Raw genomic sequence first — 24,672 nt, 5'->3', positions numbered from 1 at the left:
CCACTCTTGATCAGAGAAATTTTGTCTTGTCGGCGTTTTTATTCCATTATTTTTAACTTACACAAGATTCATCATTAAAAACTCGTGGGAACATGATTAGGCATGGTATTTAGAATAACGAAGGAAGTATAAAAGCTGACTAGGAAAATGCGCTAGCACAGCATTTTACCGAGCAAACACATATACACGGCAAGATAAAGGACATGCATGTACAAATCATCACTTCTTCCTTTTTGTATGCCCAACTTAAACATTTAGTCTTTAGTAGTGTCGGAGTGAAGAAGTGATGGTGGTGGTTGGGTGGGGCGAGGCGGGGGGGGGGGGGGATCGTTGATCGAATACCCAGACGCATCCAATGAAAAAGCCTCAGCCAAGAACGCAGGAGTTGTCTTTCCCGAAACCTAAATATATTTTTGCACAAATGTTCACAAATGTTCACAAGTGAACTCAACAATTCTATCGACAAAGTTTGAGAACTGATTTTTGCACACAACTGAACTTGCTTCTAATGCCGAAATTTTTTTATTCAATTAAATAGGCAAAGTCATTCTAAGAACGAAAACCAATATTTATATACTTACTTTAAATACTCATTTCAAATTGCATCTATGACTGAGTATGCACAGGTAATCATTATTGTAAGTACAAAATAACTGCATTGTATTAAAGTATTATGTCAATGTGAATTTATCATATAAGTTCTTGTTGAACTAAAGGCATATTCATATTTTATACGAGGGTTGTTCGGAAATTATTGAGACAATACGGATATTTCCATTTCTAAGTGACGAATTATGGTGAAAATTGGCATGAACATTGAAGAAACCTTAACAAATAATTAAAGATAGTAATCTTTAAAAAATGTTTAATAATTTGTTTACAACGGTAGATAAACAAATCGGTGGTCGGGGTACCCGGCGCAAGCATACACTCGGAGAATAAGAAAACTAATACATCGTCTATCTAAGTGTCTGCAAACTTACAGCTTATACTAAAAGAAATCAGATTATAAATGTTCATGTTGATATTTATTGTGACTAACTTTTGATCAAGTTTCACTAGTGTTTGAGTTGAAATACAGATATGGTACAGATATATTTACCAAGCAATAGGAATTTGAAAACGACAGTATATAGAAATTTGACGTCAAGGCGGCGCAGTGAATATACATCAAATTGATGAAATTTTCGGAAAAAGACATTTTAATGCCAACCAATTGCTTAAACACAAACTATACGATGGCAAGGGATAAAGAACTTCAGTTTATCGTCTTTTTTCACTAATTGTTTAGCTAGAATTCAGACAAAATGACTAAATATCAATTAATTTTTACACACTAACTGATGTCAGCAGTTCTAAAATATGTACACAGAATCACTGTAGGAGACATTTTACAGTAATTTTACCTTTGGTTAGAAATGACCCGATTTTCCCCCACAAAATTCAAGAATGGAGAGAATATGTGAATGTTGATATCTTGAAATGTAAACAAAAGATGAGAAATGAAGAATTAATTATAATTTCCCTTTGTTTGTTAGGTGTTTAAAACATAGGATCAATAAGAAGCGTTAAAATGACGTTGCGGTAAGTTTGCGGTTGCGCCGGGTCACTGGGCGATGGCAACTTGGTCTGCTTACTAGGAATGATCTAATCATGCTATGGACAATAATTTTTTTACATTGATACACGCTATCCTTGTGTACATTTTGGTGAAATTTCAAGGGTTTATCTGTTTCCCTAAGGAAATATGAGTAAATGTCTCAATAATTTCCGAACAACCCTCGTATAATATGCATATTGTCTTTAGTTACCTTTTATCTCTACGCGATATGCTTTTTTGCTGTTTTCATTTATAAGTTCAACGTGGCATAATATCTTTATGAGCCAGATGTTGTTTGTTTATTACTTAGTCTATGAAAATGTGTGTACAAGTCACTAAAAATAACCTGCCAATTATACATACCGTATATACATGTACATATATTCATATTGTTTCCCTATTCGTAATACTCAGGATGAGAAATGTTCAAAACAAACCAATTTTATTTAGATGCTGCTAAAAAATACGGAAGTTATAGTTTTGATACCTAATAAAATAATGGTTTATAAATTACATAGTTTTAAATGGAAAACTAATTAAAAAAATGACATTAAATTAATTATACAGTATTTGTCACAAACATAAAAGCAAAATAAAAACTGGCTGAAAAAGTTTAAAAAAAAATTAAAATTGCTTCCTCACTGACCAACCGACTGAGAGAAACAGGAAGGAAGCAGTTGTCAAGGAAGAACATGTCACTGCTCGTTTACCCATTTGCTGTTCGAAACTTTCAGTACCAATTTAACAGTGTTTCTGTGTGTTGCAATGAAAACCTGCCTATTCTTACTGGCACAAATAGTTGTGCACGTCTTGTCGAAAGAATCTCCTAATGCAACATGTGAAGAGGGCAGGTAAGATTGATTTAAAGAAACAATATACCGATGAATTGTTCTTTGTTTAAAATTAAAATGAAATAATATCAATGAATTCAATTTTTGTCTAGATGCTGCGTGAACTTTTATAAAGATAAATTCAACGGATTTTGTGTTGGTGAGTTAATAATTTGTCCATGTCTTACATACATAAACGAAACTAAAGAATTCAAAGCAAAAAGAAAAAAGAAAACAATTTTGATTGGTCGAGATTTGTAGAGTGTCCACTTGGTACGCATGGAGTGAACTGTACAGGGACCTGTCCCCCTAAGTACTATGGACAACTGTGCAAAAGCCTGTGTAACTGTTCCATATTCCAATTCTGTAATAACAAGTATGGATGTTTGGAAAATGAAACAAAAAGTAAGATAAAAGAACTAATTAATAAAAAAAATCACATACACAAAAGATATCATTTATGATTAAATCAAATTATCAATGTATTTATGTGATAACTTCAGATTTGCAGTAATTATTATATGTTTTTCCTTTACCTTTAATAAATTGATAAACTAGCGTGAAAATATTTTCAGTTTAAAGCAAAACAAGAACATATATAGTAACCTATGATGAAAAGTAAAAATCCTCAATGTATCCTTACAATAGTTTCAGACTTGCATTTAAATCATTTGCAATTGTGCTGAAATTTGATAGTTTGTAGTGTGGAATATATTATGGAGTAGAACCGATAGAACATTTGAAGGAATGCTATTTGTTTTAAGATAGAATGACAAAAACTTTAACAGTGTCCTCTCTTAACGATCAAAAAGTTCACAAAATTACACATACGATGGTATTGTTTCACACACAATAATAGAGAAAATTTTTATAAAAATCTAGTCTTATTATGCAGATGGCAATGACAACATTTGGAAGTATGTGGCCTTTACACTTATCGGATCCATTTTCACCATGGTTGTTGTTGGACTCGTAATGTTAATGAGATCCTTGTAAGCATATGTCATATGTATTTGATCAGTTCCTAAACTGATTTGCACGACTGATGCAGATTTTCAATTATCAATATTGCAATGTTTTGTGTCTTAAGGTTAGCTAAAAGATGTAGTCTTTGGAGAGAAATCCACGAGTCAAACGAGAATGAAACAGGTAAGTACATGCACACATTTTAAGTCCAGTTATGTATTTTGTTTTGTATACTTACTTCCCAATCAAGTGAAAAAAATACAGACATCAGGTATAAGAATATAAATTTAAATTCAAAAGGAAACCCCGAGGAAGAACATAGATATGAAAGACGCAGAAGTTTACCATCAACAGAAGGGGTAGAAAATGAACAACCACGTGGTCAAGCTGAAGAAAACAACTACACAGATCTAAGGCGCTCTGCTCTGTTTCCTATCTATGACAATCCTGACGAGCGTATGCCTTGTCCAAACTCTAACACGGCACCAGCTGATGCCGCCAAGTCCTTGGCTCTATGGGATTTATCAATTGATGGAGAAGATGACAGTTCTGACGAGGAAGAGAGTGAAGATGAAGGATATGGACAACTGTTTAAACACGAAATGTATAATGTTTTGTCACTACGCAGGACATATCCTGACAAATCTATCCATGTAAGACCATTTCCAAACGATGCAATGATAAACACCTCTTCAAATGAAACTCCAGATGGATACCAATCTATTCAGCTAGCGACATCCAAAGTCCCAGAAGAAGCATCCAAAAAATTGTCAAGAAGTTTGTGTGAGAAGGCAACCATACGACAGAGCCTGATAAGTGAAACAATTGAAGAGTACATTCAGACCTCAAAAGTCACACGAAATCTTGACGTACATGAAGATGAAGTTGAACAACCGTGCATGGTGATTACAGGCAGTAACAGTGAAATACAGAGCACTGGAATCGACCAACCTTCGCAAAAGAATACCCGGCCGTACAGTTTGGCCAAAACAAGCTGGTCCTCTGACTTAACGCAAGATAAAATTACAATCGCTGAGAGCATTGATGAAGATGATGATGAAAATGAATATGATGATGTAGATAACAAAGATGTTGATGTAAATAAAAAAGGTGATGAAAATGAATATGATGATGTCAATAAAGAAGATAATATGAACCAAGATGGAGATGCAGATAAAGATGATGTAATAAATGATAATGATGGAAATGAAGATGATGTATATGAAAAATCTCGTCCAATTACCCAAAGCAACATGGGAAATGAAACCTCAAAAGGAAATAATATAATACAAAAGTCATGCAGAGAAGCTGAGTGTGAAAATCAACCAGAGAAGACAACGAAGAATGAAGAATTTCCGGAAGTGTCTCTTACCGATTCTCCGGACGATAATTCTCCGAACCAAGAATATACACAAGTTATAAAGAAACGAATGCTGTCATCAACAGAAAATAAAATATCAGAAAAAAATCCAGCTGAGGTTGACCCTCTTTTATCTAAGAAGACCACTGGTTTTTCATCCGATGAGAAAGTTTTATCTGAGCTGTCAGGTTCAAGCCTTGTAGCAACTGATGAAGGAAATCTGAAGAGCAGTGCGGACAAAAACACGTCAGAAAATGATATTTCAGATATAACATACCGTTTGATTAATATTACCACCAACCTTTAATCTTGTGTCCCTCATGTGGTGTTAAACATCTTAAAGTATGTTCTGCAATAAATCATTGAAGTCATTAAAGAAGAACTTAGACTAAACGTGGTATACATGTATTTGTTGAATTATAATATCATTTAGGTGAAAAACATTTTCTCTTAAAAAATTAAGAGTATATTGTTTTCTTATTTATTATTGGTTTTATTATTATTAACTGATCGTAAACATTGTTTATTGCACTTTCCCAGCCAAAAATCCCCAAAATGTTGAAGTTTGAGCAAACACTTTACATTTGTAGATATCAATGATGATTTGACAAACACGACCAGTGCACATGGTATTGTTGCGTTTTCAATGAAGGAAGCGTGACTTTCAGATTTACATGGGAACCTGCTAAATATATAAATAACAAACAGTATCATGTCCATGTTTCCTTATCAAACAAGTTTCTTCCAATTTAAAAGCACGTGACTGCTGTAGAATATTAGGGATAGGTTCTTTGACCTATTGAGTATTAGGATTGAATTGAGCGTATGTGGCGTTACGTGAAAAAATACACTTATGCAAGTATACCGTGTTTAATTCAACTTGAATCAACACCAGTTACTGCCATAGAACTTTATTTTCTAAAAGCTTCCTCCTTCAGTTTAGTCCGAAGTTTTACCCATGCAACCCATCTACTGAGGAAAACGTACACACAGTCATCCAATATCGACGTTTCCGGAATTATTCTATACTGTTAAAATTTTAGAAATCTACAAGGAAGCTAAAACACTGAACATCAAGCTCTGCCATCACAAACACTTCATTTTTTCAGCCTCCTATCGGAGAACCTACCTAAAATAAATGAACACACTTATATTATAAGGATTCCCGAGAGGTTGTGCATTGTGAATTTGTGAATTTTAATAAAAACCCTGCTGTAAACGATTTCCCTGGGGATCAAACAACAACTACCTGTATTTGTTTGGTTTAAATGTATGTCAACAAAGCCTTTCTGAAATCAGATAAACAACGCTTTTTCAGTAATTGTAAATGAAATTGACTACACTATACAAACTCCAAACATTAACAAAAAACCCTTATAAGTTGAAAGCTCTCTTTTGATAATGAAAAAATATATTAACTGTTTAATAAAATAACCAAAATATGACCAACGATTCTTGGTTGGTTAGAATCTTGAGGATTTTTTTATACCATTTTTTATGACTTGTTAATAAAATTGAGTTAATAAATAGGTCGGAACCTGTTTGTATGCAGTAAATTGTTCAAATGGTTTGCTTGCTGGGGTATACACGTATAGTTTAAACCGAATTTTCAAGTAGAGCTTAAACATTGTATTTAGTTGTCATATTATTTCATTTTTCATTAAAAATAATTATATCCGTGCGTTCTAAAGAAAGTTTGGGTATATTATTTCATCCGTCCGTCTGTCACATTATACTTTTTCAAACTGCTGTTATATCCATAAACCAGCAAACGAAGCTATTGGAGTTTTATTTGGCACATGATTTAATTTTGTTTGTAATAATTATATAGACCACATTTTCTATTGCATAAAATGTTAAGATTATCGATTATCTTAAAAAATAATATGCAAATGGTGTAACCTAAAATTTTACATAAAGGACCGCTCATTTGTATTATGAGATGGGATTTCATCCTTTTTGAATATTGTGATTTTAAAAAAATACCGCAAATTTTATGTGGCCTTCATTTTTACTAAAACTTGTACAAATCCGTGTTATTAAGGGGCAAACACTCGGAGTATAACCTTCTAGTGACAGCATCTAGTTTCAATTGTTGAACTTTAAAGTTATTAAGTAGAACTAAATGAGTTACAGTAAAACAAACAAGTAACACAGGTCATGTTTTATTAAATAAAGAACTAGGGAAATTGTTTTTAAAAACAAGTTCTTGATACAACAGGAAAAATGTTGTTTTGTCTCGGTTCAAATTTATATAATTTTGAGTGCACTTCATTAATTATTGGCTGACAGCGAGAACTCAACATATGCAAGCATTCATATTTCACAAACATATGTTGTCATTTACCCAGGTTTTTCAATGGGCATTTAAGGAAGATATTCCTAATTTGACAAGTCGGAAGAAGTAAGAATTACCTTTTTTATCCATCTCATTGAACAGAAAAATATTCAATGTCTGATTCTGCTATAAATTCTTTGAAGATTAATTTATGAGAGCCTTATGGTGGTGATCATTTTTTTTTACTATAATAATCTCTTTAAAAACAAGAGTTTGTATTAACATATGGAATGCCATTCAAATTTTGAATTTGAAATCTATGGAATTTTCTTAATAAGCTGTTCAACATATTTGATAAACAAATGAACGCAATAACTCGATTAATTTCAACGCAATCAGATATCAAAATGATATTTCTAGTGCATTTTAAAGAAAAGTATATTCGCTAAATATTTTCACTCTATTGCTAGTAGAAGAAGTCAAGTTTGCAAGTCTTTTTTGTTCACTGTAAACCGGAATTTTTTGACCGAAATTGGAGTTTTACAATCTGTCAATCTGTCAACCAGAATTGTGCTATACAGCTACAGTTTTGTACAGTTTTTTAAATAAAGATATATGTATAGTTCTTCTGAAAAATATGTTGAAGCCAATTTATTGGTAGATTTTCCTCCTATAATGGCCGGCTACAAGAATGCAAGTGAAGAGGTGGATTGTGGTAGTGCTTGTTAGCGCTATCTTGAAAGATTGCGTTTAAAACATTGTCTAATGGCGTTTTTTTTTTAAATTAAGACGTAGGAATGAAAGAATTTCAAGTGTTTGTAACAAATATTGTTCTCTTGGTTTTCTCAGAAGATATTCCTTATTTGGCATGTGTCAAAGGTAGATTTAGGAAATTACCTACAAATATTTTAACATTTTAAAATGAATATATTCTAATCTCTATTATCGATTATTATTTCATCATTTTTTATATAGATGATGGTGTAACTTTTAAAAATATAGATAGGTCGGGTCGTTGTCGGTAAGTGTTAATTAGCATTTGTAGGTTATTTCATGATAATTGGCGAACAGTCTATACAGGATACATTTTTATTGAATGTAGTCAAATTTTAGAGAGTCAGCTTGGTACGTATGGAGTGAATTGTAGAGGAAGCTGCCCCCTCTGTACTATAAATGACTGTACCACATGTGCAACGAGGGTGAATGTCCTTTAAATCTTTGTGACACAAAGTTTGCGTGTATGGATTTTCAAAACACCAGTAAGAGATCTTACTTATTATTTGAATATTTCTTAATAGTAAAGCATTTTTTAATGAAACATTTATTTATTGAGTTTATTAACCAAAATCAAAATTTTTTTTTTTTTTTAAAAATGACAAAACTAATGAATGAAGTATGTAAAGAGAACCAAAGACACATAAACGGTACAATCATTTCATACATATTTAACTATTACGTAGACGTTGCTATTACAGCCTTTGTTGAACATGTTCTTTAGTGTTCAAAACTTCAGGTGCTTACATTCTAAACAAAGTATATTAAAGGATGCGAAACGTTTAATATGATAAGTTGTACACATGTCTTAGATCACCTACCCATTGAGCTGAACACTAGCATGCACGTAAAAAAAAGATGTTTTCTAAGAAAATTGATTTTAACTTGTCTTACAGATGGCAGTGACGACACGTGGAAAATTGTCGCCTTCACGCTTATCGGATCCATAACCTCCATTTTAGCTGTTGGACTATTAAAGTTGTTGAGATCTTGGTTAGTTTTCTTACTTATGCATTAAAACTTTTATTAAAAATAGTCTACATCTTATATTTAAGTAATTTAACACTATCATTTGTTTGTGGTATAGGAATTGGTTTTTTATTTAAAGGCTTAGCAAAAGATGTAAACAAGAAAACATTGTGTTGAACGGGAGTCAAACAGGCATGGACAACCTTACTCCAAATGGTACTGTTTTGGAATTTTTTTCCAAATAGTATCATTGATTAACACATACACTACCAACATATTAAATGATATCAAAGAATACATCAATCGTAACTATACTGGTTTTAATTTAAAGAAAACCACATGGAGGAAAATAAATACGAAGAACACAGAAGTTCCCCGTCCTACGATGAAATTGAGGCTGAGCATCCCTATAACATTTTTGTTGAAAACAACTATGCTGATCTGAGGACTTCCGATTTTTCTCCTATTTATGACAATCCGGGTGATTTTGAAACTGAAATAATTAGCGCACGTTGATGCTAATTAGACCTTGGCTGAATATATGTAGCAGTTGAAAAGTTGCCTATCGGAATAATTAAATGTGTATGGAAGGTTCTTTTGAGCCGTACCATGTTTAATTGTTTTGTAAAGTATTTATTATATCTTTTTGATATATTATATCAAAGGAAAAGTATTTGCTTCTAAAAAGAAAATCGAAGGGTATTTGAAGCCTCAAACGTGAGGAATATGTTTTAATGTTATGTGTTAAATAAAGACAACTAATAGTTTTTGTAGACGGTATAAACCTTCTTGCAATATCATTAATGGTGTGCGGAAGAGAAAAATTACATTAAGGTTAAGTAACAATTAGAAAATAAATTTTAAACGTTGTAAGTTATATACGTTTCTTAACATTAAACATATAAACAGAGTAAAAATACTCCAACTCAAATTATATCTACGTCATATATCTGCAAAAACTAATAAATGATATTTGATATTGTAGCACAGTTGATTAAGGCGTTAGTTATTTATCTGCAAGTCATGAGTTTGAGATCTTTATTACAAACAACTATTCGAGAAGTGATGATACATGTATCCTGAATATGTTGTTTTTTGTTCTGATTATATAGTATTTCTTAGAAATATTTTGAACTTGTTTACCTTTATTATCTGCTAACCCATTGTTTTATAAGCATTTTACAGTTGTGAATATGATTTTGTGATTTGTACATATATGCACTACTGTATTTATGGCATAAATTGCGATTTTTTTTTATTTTTAGTGTTTTTGCGATTAGACAATTGTACGCAAATAGAAACTCATGGTGAATCTTGCGCACTGATATCAATTTTTTCTGTGCAATGACAAAGGTTTAGAAAGTTATTTAAGAAAAACTACTTAACTAAAAAAAAACATTGCTTTTACACTTTTGGTTGAAATGAGCAAAGAAAAGATTTTTTTTTATACAAATGTTAGTGATGGCTCGCACAGAAAGCACTCAATCGATTTTATGCGACCACTTACATAGACTCAAGATATTTAAAACTAATAGGTGAATAATAACTTAAACAAAACACAAGTTGTAGTTCACTTTTACTGTAAATGTTCTCTGTCCCAATAGTGTGTCCCAAGATATTTATGCTGCATATTTAAACGATTTTTAATATAAATACACATACATGTGAAAGAACTGCAATTAAAATCGATGGAAGGGAAAATTTCCAAGATAACTTCATTCAGAAATTATCATTTTTTCCGCGAAAAAATCCACAGGAAAAAAGCGAAAACAGTTTACCTACGGAGATTCATAATGGGAAATGTTGACATCTTTTCTCAATTCGGAAGCCACTCGGAATACCTCGTACAATTTTTCAACGTTATCATCCGAGCCTAATGATGACTGATGCAATGCGAAATCCCAGTAGACTTTCTATCTTTAGTTGTGTATTGAAACCTGAAAAGCAAGAGGAGGCATTTCAAAAGGAAAAACTTGGAATTTCGTTCATACAATTGAATGGACATCGTCTGAATCAAAAGTATTTTATAACTATCGAATAATTTAAGAAAATATGTGGCAAAAATATCAAGAATAGACATTAATAGAACACGTTGTCATCCAATAATTAGAGAGTTTTTTATTCGATTACACTTTAGTTTACAAGAGCTTCTATTGGAACTACAACGTCGCTATAACCAACACCGGCTCCCGACATTTTTTATGGCTTCTAATGGAAGAACTTACCCAAATCAAATAAATGCACTTTTATTTGAAGGATCAAGTAAGCTGCACTGTGTATATCTTAACAAAATCCACAAAAAATGTTGCCGTAATCAAACAAAAAGAAGTTTTGTTTTTTAAGCATATCAACCATATCGAAGCAACTAAAAGAAGGAAATATTCACAATTACTGTTATGTCCGAAATACTTTAAACTAAAACTTCCAGTTTGTGGTTTGCATCCAAAGCTGATAAGAATAAGTATAAGCATGTAATAATTAAAACCCACATATTTAATACTATTTGTATATCTGTAAAACGTCATGATATGAATAACATTACTTGTAGGTAAATTTGACAAAATACGGCCAATGCTTTCAAAATTAAACTCTCAATTGCATCATTTTAAGGAATATTTTGATACGAAATATTCAAAGCATGCAAATAAAAATACCTAAATGATGAGCGCCAGGAATTGTTAAAATTGCCCGGAATTAAACCCCTTCCATTTTTTTTGCCAGTTATACCTTTTCATATAGAGATTCAATCATGTACTTGGTTATAATATTGTTTCCTTTTTTTGTTAAATTGCTCTAATTGTATGGAAATTAATAAAATCAATAACACAGAAAACCATAAATGAGGAACAGCGTTGTGTTTTTGTCACTCGAACAAAAGGGGCTGACTTAAAAAAAAAAAACCAACCTATAATTATGCAGTGCTTGATAGAAGAGGAAAATGTTGTTTTATAGATAGTTTAAATTGATTTATTTTGAGTGTATTCATTTAATAATTGACTGACAGCCACAACACAACATACTAGTAGAGAAACGTAGATATAAAGAAGTATTCCTTTTAAAGGAATGATCGGCAATAATGATATATTGATAGCTAGAAGCAATCAACATGATCAGTTTGATGCAAGATAATAAAAAAGTACTGTATTTTTACAAAATATAGAATATTTTGAATCTGTACACCATAATTTCATCAGTATAAACCGTCAACAAATTTAATTTTGAAATCAATTAAGGGAAAGCCGTTCGTAAACTCCTTGTCTAGTTTTATAATTTTAACGTAATTATTAAATGTTAATGTATCTTCTTCTTCTTCAGAATACTGAGTAGGGCTCTTCAAAGAGAATTAACACGTATACAAGGAAAGAGTTATATTAAAATAATTTATTGCGACTGAAAACATTAAATCAAGCCGTCTTTTTAGCTACTATTATGCAACATCATTAGATCGAGGTCAGTTCATATGATTTAGGTCAGTTCATCGAGGTCAACTGCATTACTCAATGAATCTTTCGATTGAAATTCTTAAGGGAAACAAAATGTGCATTCTTGAATTAACAGGTCATATATATATATATATATATATATATATATATATATATATATATATATATATATATATATATATATATATATATATATATATATATATATATCTTGTTGGATTGTAAATGATTTCATTACTTTTAAGTGTGCAAAAAGAAATAAAATGAAAACAGTGCAGTAGGTGCTTCTAAAATCAAATTGACATCATTGCCAATGAAAAATCGATGTAATAATTGCAAGGAAACTATATAAAATCAAGTTTTGTTTTTTCCTCTCGAAAAACCTAACCCTTACCAATAATAAACAAACGTGTTTAAAACTAATTGTTCTACTTCCCCTATGAGGTGGCGTTACCACAATTTACGTCTTAATGTCGCTCAGTATTGGTTAATCTTGATCAGAGCAATTTTGTACGGCGGGTGTTTTGTATTTATTTTCTTTATTTCACAAAACTATTATTATAAACTCATGGTTGCATGATAAGGCTTTAGTACTGAATCTGAAAGCTTGTCAGAAAATGGCACTAGCAAAGCATTTTAACAAACAGATACACAGTAACGTAAAGCAGCTTTTTATGCAAATTCATAATGCTTCTTCGCGTTTCTATTTGTTGTTTTAATTATTTTTTGAACAAGGTTTTTAGTAGTGAGGTGGCGAAGGTGGATAAGAGTGGGGATGGATCAAATCCAGTAATGTATTTTTAGGCTCTGAATAAGAATTTTTAGGAACGCAGAAGTTGTCTTAATTAAAAATCTAAATCAGCATAGTTATTCTCCGATTCGAAACCAATTTTTTTGACGCAGTAAATGTTATTATTCAATATGATTTTGAAATCATGCCATCTATTATCAATTGTTTGAGGCAGAGAAAAACACTATTTGTAAATATTGATATGCAGAAATCAATACAAATGTTGATATTGATTAATGTTCTGCAATGAACAAAATTTTAAAATGAAAAAAAAATGATTGATAGACTGTTATGTTGACAAACTGTTTATTTTGGTTGTAAATATATCTCACGGGAAACACACTTTTTTCTATCTTTTCTTAGAAGGAACATACAAATAATGAATACTTACAACTTCAAACAATATTTAATACGGAATATGATGCTGTTTCTGATATGGCTTTATACCGTTTGTAAGCATTGGTTCAGTTTTATCACTACATACAGTGATTTGAAACCGTTTATATCCTAGCAACTCTGCAAAAGAATTTGTACTTCTTTCTGGTTATTTGTGTAAGAAACTAATTTTTCTATAACAATTACTGACAAAGTGATTTAAAACACTATGAATAATGAATAACTAGGATAGTAAAATACGAATCTATTAGGTATACTTCATTTAAGGAGGCCGATTCGGGTATTTTTTTGCGGAAAAACTACAATAGCAAAACTCTTCATTTTTAACCATATGTCTTGTAACCCAATTCTTATTACTTTGCAAAGTTTCAAGAAAATCAGCCGTCTGGTTCTATCTCAAAATGGAGGTACATTTACTATAGGAATATATAGGCAACTGTCATTTTCCGCACTTCGAAGCAGATTAAAAAAATACTACAATAGGTTATTTTCTCAAATTGTTATACATGATTGGTTATATCATTCCCTACCTTATATGTAAAAAATACTAAATTCTACTGTCTTGTTTTCAGTGGGGGCCATCTAAAATATTAAAAGTTTGCTATAATATTTGGAGCTTTACAAATGAAGATTGGTAAAATGGATCTATTCAAAAAATAACAAAAATGTCCACGAGGAAAGCATAATTCTGTTTATGAAATTTCAACGGTGTACAATTTGTTCTTTTTCTTTTATGTTATTTCTTATAACGTACTTCTACAAAGCTTCATTTTATCATTACGTGATAAAAGCGTAATGGCAATGCTCTGCTACCGCACAACGGAAAAATCATTAAAAAACAAAAATTTTCTTAAAAAATCAAAATATTTTTATCTTTATTTTATTCATTGTGTTGAATTAAATAAATGACATCGTAAAAATTCATAAGAATATCAATCCACTGTATTTTAATAGAATGCACAAAAACATGCACAATGAAAACTAAAGTAGGCATCCTTAAATTAAGAAAGCATCTATTTATTTTTATCTTTAATGCACAGGTAATCATTATTGTTGTTAAAAATTAATTGCATTTTAGTAAAGTATTTACATCGGTGAGCATTAATTTTATCATTCAAGTTCCTTTAAAAAAAGAAAAAGAAAAAAAGACCACAAATAAAACAATATGAAAAGGCGTATGCAATTGTATAAAATGCATAGTTGTATGTTAATATATTATGTGTATTGTTTTCCCTTTCATTTTATTTTAATGGACACTTTGGCTTTTTTTATTTACTGAGTGGCACAACGTTTTAATAAACCAGGTGTTGTTTGGTTATGTTAAGTGTATAATAATGTTTATGTACAGGTCACAAAAAATAACCTGCTAATTAAATACATCGTATATACGTGAAATCATATTTTTTCCTTATTCTAAATACACAGGATGTGAAATATATAAAGCAAAGTAATTTTATTTAGATGCTGTGTAATTATAATTTACGTAAATTCAATGAAGAACTAATTAAAATTTCTTCCTTACTGACCGACCGGCTGAGAAAGCCAGGAACAAAGCAACTGGCAAGGAAGTGCATTGTATAGCTTGTTTACTCATTTGCCTTTCAAAACGTTCAATACTGAATTGATAGTTTTGCGATGTGTAGCAAAGTATGTTTGTTGTTATTTGCACACATTTCTGTACAAGTCATGATGGAAGAATCCCCTAACGCAACATGTGGAAATAGGTAAGATAATCTGAAAGAAACACTATGCATATAAATTGTTCCTTGATTTAAATGAAAATGATATAATATCAATGAAAACAACTTATACCTAGGTGCTGTCTAAACTATTACACTGATAAATTCAACGGATCGTGTGTTGGTAAGTTAATATTTTGCACAGGCTATAAAATAGACACTTTTTATTTCAAAGCAACACGAAAATTACTTTTTATCAATCGAGTTTTGTAGAGTGTCCACTTGGTAGGTTTGGAGTGAACTGCAATAAAACATGTCCTCCTCAGTACTATGGAAAATTTTGTCTCAGCAAGTGTGAATGTCCTTTAGACCTATGTAACAAAACGTATGGATGTTTGGAATATGAAACAAAAAGTAAGATTAAAATACTAATCATTTAACAAAAACCATATTTACAAGAGACACATAATTACCTTTAACAAAAAGTAAAAGACGGCAACGTATTTCTGTGATTATTTAAGACTTGCATTAATAACCATATGCTTTTACTCTAAGCAAATTTATTGACAAGCTTTTGAATAAAATCAGCTTTAAACAAACCAATAACATACTTGTAACCTAGCATGAACAGTAAACATTTAAAATGAGTTTTTTTTACAATTATAATTTCAGACTTGCATTATTAAACATATGCAATTGTGCTATAATTTGTTAATTTTTAGTGTGGATCATATTATGGAGTGAAAGGGATAGATATAAAAAAAAATAGACATGGAAAGTTCTTCTTCTTTTTAGGATATAAAACCTCATAAAATTATTAATTGCACACACACTAACACACACAATAACATTCATTAATAAAAATGTTGAAAAAAACATTTGTCTTGTAGATGGCGATGACGACACATGGAAGTATGTGGCCTTCACAGTTATCGGATCCATAACCACCATGGTTGCTGTCGGACGAATGATATTGAAGAAATCCCCGTAAGTATAAGTCTTCAATATATAATGAGTTTCTGAAGATATTTCTACAACTGATTCATACAATTTTAGATTATCAATATCGAAATTTGTTCTACATTAAGGTTAGGTAAAAAGTTTACTCGTTGGAGAGAAATCAACGTGTCAAACGAGAATGAAACAGGCAAGTACAGTCACATGTTTTAAGTACAGCTATGAATTTTGCTTGGCATACTGACTTCCAAATCAAGTTAACAATTTTCACAGACATAAATAATAATAAAATAAATTTGATTTGGTAAGAAAATACTGAGGAAGAACATAGATATGAGAGACGAAGAAGTTTACAGTCAATGGAGGAGGTAGAAAATGAACAACCACGTGGTCAAGCTGAAGAAAACAACTACACCTATCTGAAGCTATCTGCTCTGTTACCTATCTATGATAATCCTGACGAGCGCATGCCATGTCCAAACTCTAACACGGCACCAGCTGATGCCGCCAAGTCCTTGGCTATATGGGATTTATCAATTGATGAAGAAGATGACAGTTCTGACGAGGAAGAGAGTGAAGATGAAGGATATGGACAACTGTTTAAGCACGAAATGTATAATGTTTTGTCACTTCGCAAGACATATCCTGACAAATCTATCCATGTAAGACCAGTTTCAGATGATACAATGGTAAGTACCTCTTCCAAAGAAACTCAATACGGATACCAATCTATCCAGCTAGCGACATCAAAAGTCCCCGAAGACAAAGTAGAAACATCCAAATATTTGTCAAGAAGTTTGTCTGAGAAGGTAACTATACAACAGAGCCTGATAAGTGAAACAATTGAAGAGTACATTCAGACTTCAAAAGTCACACGAAATCTTAACGTACTTGAAGATGAAGATGAGCTACAGGGCACAGTGATAACAAACTATAAAAGTCAAACAGTCAGCACTGGAAACGCCCAACCTTCGCAAAAGAATACTCGGCCGTACAGTTTGGCCAAAACAAGCTTGTCCTCTGACTTAACGCAAGATAAAATTCCAATAGCTGAGAGCATTGATGAAGATGATAATGAAAATGAATATGATGATGTAGATAACAAGGATGATGATGTAAATAAAAATGGTGATGAAAATGAATATGATGATGTCAATAAAAAAGATGATATGAACGAAGATGGAGATGCAGATAAAGATGGTGTAAATAATGATAATGACGGATATGAAGATGATGTATGTAAAAAATCTCGTCCAATTATCCAAAGCAACACGGGAAATGAGATCTCAAAAGGAAATGATATAATACAAAAGTCTTGCAGAGGAGCTGAGTGTGAAAATCAACCAGAGAAGACAACAAAGAATGAAACATTTCTGGCAGTGTTTCTTACCGATTCTCCGGAAGATAATTCTCCGAACCAAGAATATACGCAAGTTATAAAGAAACGAATGCTGTCATCAACAGAAAATAAAATATCCGAAAAGAATCCAGTTGACCCTATTTTACCTAAGAAGACCGGTTTTTCATCCGATGAGAAAGTTTTAATCTGAGCTGTTAGGTTCTTGTAGGAACTGATGAAGGAAATCTGAAGAGCAGTGCGGACAAAGACAAGTCAGAAAATGATATTTCAGACATAACATACCGTTTGATTAATATTACCAACATTTAATCTTTTTGTGTTGAAAGCGGCCCTCATGTGGTGTAAAACATCTTAAAGTATGTTCTGCAATAAATCATTGAAGTCATTGAAGAAGAACTTAAACTAAACATGGCATACGTATATTTGTTGAATTATTATATAATATCACGTAAAACATTTTCTATTTAAAAAAAATAAGAGTATATTGTTTTCCTAACGTGTTATTATACCTTCCATCTTCCATCTTTACCCGACAACCAAATTTTTTTTGCTCTGTTTAATGTTGTTATAGTATTAAGATTACTTGTCGTAAATATTGCAACATAAATCATGCATGTATATATGAATTTCAAAGAGTAAACTAAATCGTTTCTGTCAGAATAGATAAATTCAAAATCTTTCAAATCAATATGAATAGCATATTAACTGCAACCTTTTCCTATAAAAGGTTTAGTCCCGATTACTTGTAAGAATATACTAATAACATGGAGTTTTAGAGACAATAAACATCACATGATTACGTAAAATATTTAAATTTGCATTTTCAACTGTCTTTGTCTATGATAACATTACGAATCAATTTTGAACCCTAAAACCCAATAACTTCATTAAACATGAATGACACAAAATGGGCGTGTATTATAGCGTCACAGAAAAAACGGTATTGGCTGTGCCGAGTAGCAATAAATAGCATGTGCTACAAAAGAAATAGTGGTTTTGAAATAATTTTGTTTTAAACTGTACAAATTGGAAATTATTAAGATATAATAATAAGGAATCATTCTTTGAGTATTATGAGGTGATAAATTCGGTCAAAGTGTTGTCAAATCTATCATAAAACATTAGGGATATATTGGATTGACCGCGCCCCGACCGAAAGTATCACCTCATAATACTCAAAGAATGATTCCTTATTCCTTTAATATTTTCAACAGTCTTTGTCTGTGATAACTTTACGAATCAATGTTGAACCCTTCACCCTGAATTCATAAAAGATGAGCTACATAAAATAGGCATGTCTTCTAGCATAACCGAAAAAACCGGTATTGGCTGCGCCGCGTAGTAATGCATAACATGCACTAAATAAAAACAATAGTGGTTTTAAAATGTAGTTACAAAGTGTAGAGATTTGAGGTTTTAAAAATTGATCTATCTTATTGGACCAACAATATCCAAAATTAAGCATTCAATGCTTATACTGATAATCATTGTGATGTTTATCTGTATGAAATAGTATTGATTATCGCTTTTATTAGTAATATGAATTGGAGATGGAACATCCATAAACCTTTTATTTAGCACTTCGTGGGTACAAATATAGTGCCAAAACTTTGCGGGGATAACTTTTTTTTTGAAATAGAATAGAAATGATTGAACGATTTACTTTCTAAGGTACGCATCAAATTGGCTTTGTAAGTTTCAACGTTTTAGTTTATCTGACAATAATTATTCTTTTCAAAATGCGTGTCGATGTTCACTTGTGCTCTTGTGCTTAGGTTCCATGTGTGCTTTTGAACAATGAACGGCATAGATTTTAAATGCAAATATGAGAGGAAATATTCACTGATCGTAAATATTTTCCTCGCCAAAAACCCCCAAATATTGACCGTTTGAGCAAACACTTTACATCTGTAGATATCAATGATAATTAGACAAACATGGCCTGTGCACATGCTATAGTTGTGTTTTCAATGAAGGAAGTGTGACTTTCAGATTTCCCTTCGTTTTACATCGGAACCTGCAGAATATATAAATAACCAACCAGTATTGTTTCCGTGTTTACTAATTAAAATGGTTTCTTTCAATTAAAAGCAAATGGCTGCTGTAGAATATTAGGGATAGGTTATTTGTCCTGATGAGTATTAGGATTGAATTAAGCGTATTCGGCATAACGGGAAAAAAAACACTTATGCAAGTATACTGTGTTTAATTCAACTTGAATCAACACCAGTTACTGCCATAGAACTGTGTTCTCTAAAAGTTTCCTCCTTCAGTTTAGTCTGAAGTTTTACCCATGCAACCCATCTACAAAATTTTAGAAATCTACCAGGAAGCTAAAACACTAAACATCAAGCACAAACACTTCATTTTTTCAGCCTCCTATCGGAGAACCTTACCAGACTAAATTAACACACTTGTATTATAAGGATTCCCGATCAGTTGTGCATTGTGAAGTTTTATGAAAACACTGCTATAAACGATTTCCCTGGGGATCAAACAACAAGCTGCATTTGATTGGTTTTGATGTATATCAATAAAGCCAATCTGAAATCAGATAAACAAAAACATTTTTTTTAATAATTGTAAATGAACAAAATATTGTTCGACTTAAAAATGACTACACTATACAAACCCCCGAACATTAACAAAAACCCTAATAAGTTGAAAGCTCTCTTTTGATAGTGATAAATATATTAACTGTTCAATAAAATAACCAAAATATGACCAATGATTTTGGTTGGTTAGAATCTTAAGGAATTTTTTATACCATTTTTATGAAATGTTTATTAAAATTGAGTTAATAAAAAGGTCGTAACCATTTTGTATGCAGTAAATTGTTCAAATGGTTTGCTTGCCGAAGTATACATGTTTAGTTTAATCGGAATTTTCAAGTAAAGCTTAAACATTGTATCTAGTTGTCATATTATTTAATTTTTCATTAAAATAATTATATTCGTGCGTTCTAAAGAAAGTTCGGGTATACTATTCCGTCCGTCCGTCTGTCACATTATACTTTTTCAAACTGCTGTTATATATTATAAACCAGCAAACGAAACTGTTTGAGTTCTATTTGGGAGGGCACATAAATTAATTTTGTTCGAATAATTATATAGACCACATTTATATTAAGATTATCGATTATCTTAAAAAATAATATGCAAATGGTGTAAACTAAAATTTTACATAAAGGACCGCTCATTTGTATTATGAGAATGAATTTCATCCTTTGTGAATATTGTGATTTTAAAAAATTACCGCAAATTGTATGTGGCCTTCATTTTTACTAAAACTTGTACAAAACCGTGTTATTTTGGGGCGAACACGTGTCGGGATATAACCGTCTAATGACAGCATCTAGTTTCAATTGTTGAACTTTAAAGTTATTAAGTAAAACTAAATGAGTCACAGGAAAATAAACAAGTAACACAGGTCGTGTCTTGTGAAATAAAGAACTAGAAAAATTGTTTTTAAAAACGTGCTCTTAATTCAACAGGAAAAATGTTGTTTTGTATCGGTTCAAATTAATATAAATTTTGAGTGCATTTCATTAATTATTGGCTGACAGCGAAACTTAACATATGCAAGCATACATATTTCACAAACACATGTTGTCATTTACCCAGGTTTTTCAACAGGCATTTAAGGAAGATATTCCTAGTTTGACAAGTCGTAAGACCTCAGATATACCTGTTTTTTTTATCCATATCATTGAACAGGAAAATAAATATTCAATGTCTGATTCTGCTATAAATTTAATAAAGATTATTTAATGAGGGCCTGATGGTGGTGATCATATTTTGACGATAATAAACTCTTTTAAAAACAAGAGTTTGTATAAATATATAGAAAGTCATTCAAATTTTAAACTTGAAATCTATGGAATATTCTAATAAGCTGTTTAACACATCAGATAACCAAATGAACGCAATTACTCGATTTATTTCAACGCAATAATATATTTTTTGTTGCACAAGTAAAATGATATCTCTAGTGCATTTTAAAGAAAAGTTTTGTCGATAAATATTTTCACTCTATTGCTAGTAGAATAAACCAAGTCAGCAAGTCTTTATTGTTCACTGTTAACTGGAATTTTTTGACCGAAATTGGAGTTCTACAATCTGTCAACCAGAATTGTCCTGTACAGCTACAATTTTGCACAGTTTTTAAAGAAAAAGATATATGTAAAGTTCTTCTGAAGAATATTTTGAAGCAAATTTACTGAAGCTTTGTCAGATTGAAAAAAAGAGAGACTGTTGTGTCCTTGTTAGTTTTGTGCTAATTTATGTATGTTTAAAGGGCGTTACTTTAAACTTGTAATTGTAGAGTACTTAGTAATCAAGAAATTGTAATATTATTAGTGATAAACATAGGCACACATTGTTATGTTTTCCTCCAATAATGGCCGGCTACAAGAATTCAAATATATAGGTGAATTTTGGTAGTGCTTGTTCGCGCTGTCTTAAGTGCATGTCTACGAGAAAACTATGCAAATATGGAAAAAAAGCTGTGGTAGCAAGTCTCAAGAATGAACATAATTTTATCATAGATTTAACGATTTTGGTAGTGCTTGTTCGCGTTGTCTTAAAAGATTGTGTTTAAAACACGATGTAATGGCTTTTTTTAGAATTTAAACGTAGGAATGAAAGAATTTCAAATGTTAGTAACAAATATTGTTCGATGGTTTTCTCTGAAAATAATGACATGTGTAAATAGGTTTTTCATTGGGCATTTCAGGCATTTCATCAACTATTATAGAGAGCTGGTGTAACGTTTTAAAAATATAGTGTCGGTAAGTGTTAATTAGTGTTTGTAACTTTTTTAATAATAATTGGCAAAGTCTATAAGGATACATTTTAAGTGGATTTGGTCAAATTTTAGAGAGGCAGCTTGGTACGTATGGAGTGAACTGTACAGGAAGCTGTTCCCCTCAGTTCTATAAATAACTGTACCACATGTACAACGAGGGTGAATGTCCTTTAAATCTTTCTGACAACGTTTGGGTGTATGGATTTTCAAAACACTAGTAAGAGAACTAGCTTATCATTTGAATATATCTTAGCCTAATCTTAAAGCATTTATTTATGAAACATTTATGTATTGAGGATATTGACCAGAATCAAATTAAAATAAAAAATAAAGACAAAACTAATGGATAGTGTATGTAAAGAGAATAAAAGACACATAAACAGTTCAAACATTGTTGTGTATACATTTTATTTTTTATTTTACATACATATTTTACTATTACGTAGCCGTTGCTATTACAACCTTTTGTTTAACATGTTATTGTATAATATTTTAAAAATCAGCACGGGTTTGTATTCTAAACAAAATATATATTGAAAATGCGAAGCGTATAATATGATAAGTTGTACACATGTCTTATAGCACCTACCCATTGAGCCGAACACTAGCACACACGTAAAAAATGATGATTTCTAAGAAAAGAAAGAACATTTGTTTTAACTTGTCTTACAGATGGCCGTGACGACACGTGGAAAATTGTCGCCTTCACGCTTATCGGATCTATAGTCTCCATGTTAGCTGTTGGACTAATGAAGTTGTTGAGATCCTGGTTAGTTTCTTACTATTGCATTAAAACTTTAATTAGATATGGTTTACATCTTATATCTAAGTAATTTAACACTATCATTAGTTTGGGGTAAAAGAATTCCTTTTTTTATTTAAAGGCTTAGCAAAAGATTTAAACAAGAAAACATTGTGTCTAACGAGAGTCAAACAGGCAGGAATAATATTCCTCCAAATGGTACTGTTTTGGAATGTCTTTTATCCTAATAGTATCATTGATTAACACATACACTATCAACATTACAAATGCTATCAAAGAATATAAAAATGGTACTATACTATTTTTAATTTAAAGAAAACCAAAAAGAGGAAAACAAGTATGAAGGACACAGAAGTTCCCCGTCCCACTATGAAATGGAGGCTGTATATTCATATAACATGTCTGTTGAAAACAACTATGCTGATCTCAGGACCCCAGCTGTGTCTTCTATTTATGATAATCCGGGTGATTTTGAAATGGATTTAATAAGCGCATGTTGATGCTAATTAAACCTTGCTGAATAGAAGTAACAGTTTAAAATTTGCCTATCGAAATAAAAAAGTGTAAATGGGAGGTTCTTTTGAGCTGTACCTTGTTTAATTGTTTTGTAAAGTATTTATGGTCAAAACAATTCATGTCAAACTAATCACTATTATATATTCTTTATATATATATATTAAAACAAAATCCTTTGCTTCTACAAAGTAAATCGAAGGGTATTTGAAGCCTCAAAGGTTACGAAAATTACTTAACGTAATATGTTAAATAAAAAAAAAAATTGTTATTTGAGAAAGTATAAAACTACAAGCAACATTGTTAATGGTTTGCAGAAGAGGAAATATATAAGTTTAGTAATAATGAGAAGTTAAATTAAACGTTGTAAGATATATATGTTCCTTAACTATAAACATATAAACAAAGTAAACACACCCCAACTCAAATCATATCCAAATTATAAATCTGCAAAAAACTACTGATTAAAAGTTGATATTCTAGCACATGGTTTAAGCGTTAGTTGTTTATCTGCAAGTCATGAGTTTAACATCCCTTAAACTTGTTGTTTTTACCATTAGAGAACTTTATTACAAGCACATATTGTAGAAATGAAGGTTTTCTGGATATGTAATTTTTTTTCAAAGAAAACACTAGAACAAGGGTAAATGGGAATTTAAAGGTAAAATTCAAAACAAATCATTTTAACCTAACACCTCCATCCTACATTTAGGCTTGTTTATTTTCAAACATCGTCATTACAATCGTTCTGTTGTTGTTTTTTCGATTAATCTTTTTCAGAGAACAGTGTTTAATTAAGCGTTGATTAAAATGCATTATTAACTTATTTTTGGATTTGATCGATTCTATAACAAACCAGTGGAAGTAACTTGTAAAAAGATTTGTTTCATTGTATCGATCGTTGTATCGACCATAGAATGTACGAAAAGATGACTTCAATCGGAATTGTTAATGCTCCTGCTTTATAACCTTGTTTGTCAGTAGCTTGCCTCGCTTTAGAAACTGATTATACGTTGAGCTTGCCCTTGCAAAAACTCGATATGCAGGTGATGAAGGTATATTGCTACATAAGTTAGGAAAGTTGATTTTAGAAAAGTTAAAATCATCACGTTTATCATAAAGTTGTGTTGTTAGTTTACCATCTATGTCCCTTTCCAATGTCCTTGTTTACAATACCTTTAATACGTG

At 31.2% G+C, this 24,672-nt stretch overlaps 4 protein-coding genes across 4 annotated transcripts; all 4 read left to right on the top strand.

Moving 5' to 3' along the window:
* The first annotated feature begins 2,278 nt into the window (after window positions 1-2,278).
* LOC128189058 (protein PFC0760c-like) lies at window positions 2,279-6,899 on the top strand. Its single transcript, XM_052860485.1, has 6 exons — window positions 2,279-2,451; window positions 2,544-2,590; window positions 2,692-2,835; window positions 3,326-3,422; window positions 3,521-3,579; window positions 3,697-6,899. The coding sequence occupies exons 1-6, from the start codon at window positions 2,366-2,368 to the stop codon at window positions 5,061-5,063; spliced, it is 1,800 nt and encodes a 599-aa protein (XP_052716445.1). The 5' UTR covers window positions 2,279-2,365; the 3' UTR covers window positions 5,064-6,899.
* An 827-nt stretch (window positions 6,900-7,726) lies between these two features.
* Window positions 7,727-9,404, top strand: LOC128189414 (uncharacterized). The gene is made up of 4 exons (XM_052861017.1): window positions 7,727-8,293; window positions 8,705-8,801; window positions 8,917-8,993; window positions 9,109-9,404. Exons 1-4 carry the CDS (start codon window positions 8,221-8,223, stop codon window positions 9,291-9,293), a joined length of 432 nt encoding a protein of 143 aa, XP_052716977.1. The 5' UTR covers window positions 7,727-8,220; the 3' UTR covers window positions 9,294-9,404.
* A 6,819-nt stretch (window positions 9,405-16,223) lies between these two features.
* Window positions 16,224-17,872, top strand: LOC128190562 (protein PFC0760c-like). The gene is made up of 2 exons (XM_052862651.1): window positions 16,224-16,236; window positions 16,352-17,872. The coding sequence occupies exons 1-2, from the start codon at window positions 16,224-16,226 to the stop codon at window positions 17,590-17,592; spliced, it is 1,254 nt and encodes a 417-aa protein (XP_052718611.1). The 3' UTR covers window positions 17,593-17,872.
* Window positions 17,873-22,073: 4,201 nt separating this feature from the next.
* LOC128190331 (uncharacterized) lies at window positions 22,074-23,654 on the top strand. The gene is made up of 4 exons (XM_052862353.1): window positions 22,074-22,425; window positions 22,881-22,977; window positions 23,093-23,169; window positions 23,287-23,654. Exons 1-4 carry the CDS (start codon window positions 22,407-22,409, stop codon window positions 23,469-23,471), a joined length of 378 nt encoding a protein of 125 aa, XP_052718313.1. The 5' UTR covers window positions 22,074-22,406; the 3' UTR covers window positions 23,472-23,654.
* The last annotated feature ends 1,018 nt before the right edge of the window (window positions 23,655-24,672 follow it).

This window comes from Crassostrea angulata, chromosome 6 (assembly GCF_025612915.1).
Source record: "Crassostrea angulata isolate pt1a10 chromosome 6, ASM2561291v2, whole genome shotgun sequence".
In the NCBI taxonomy this organism is placed as follows: Eukaryota; Metazoa; Mollusca; class Bivalvia; order Ostreida; family Ostreidae; genus Magallana; species Magallana angulata.
This window is presented reverse-complemented; position numbering and strand designations above follow the sequence as displayed.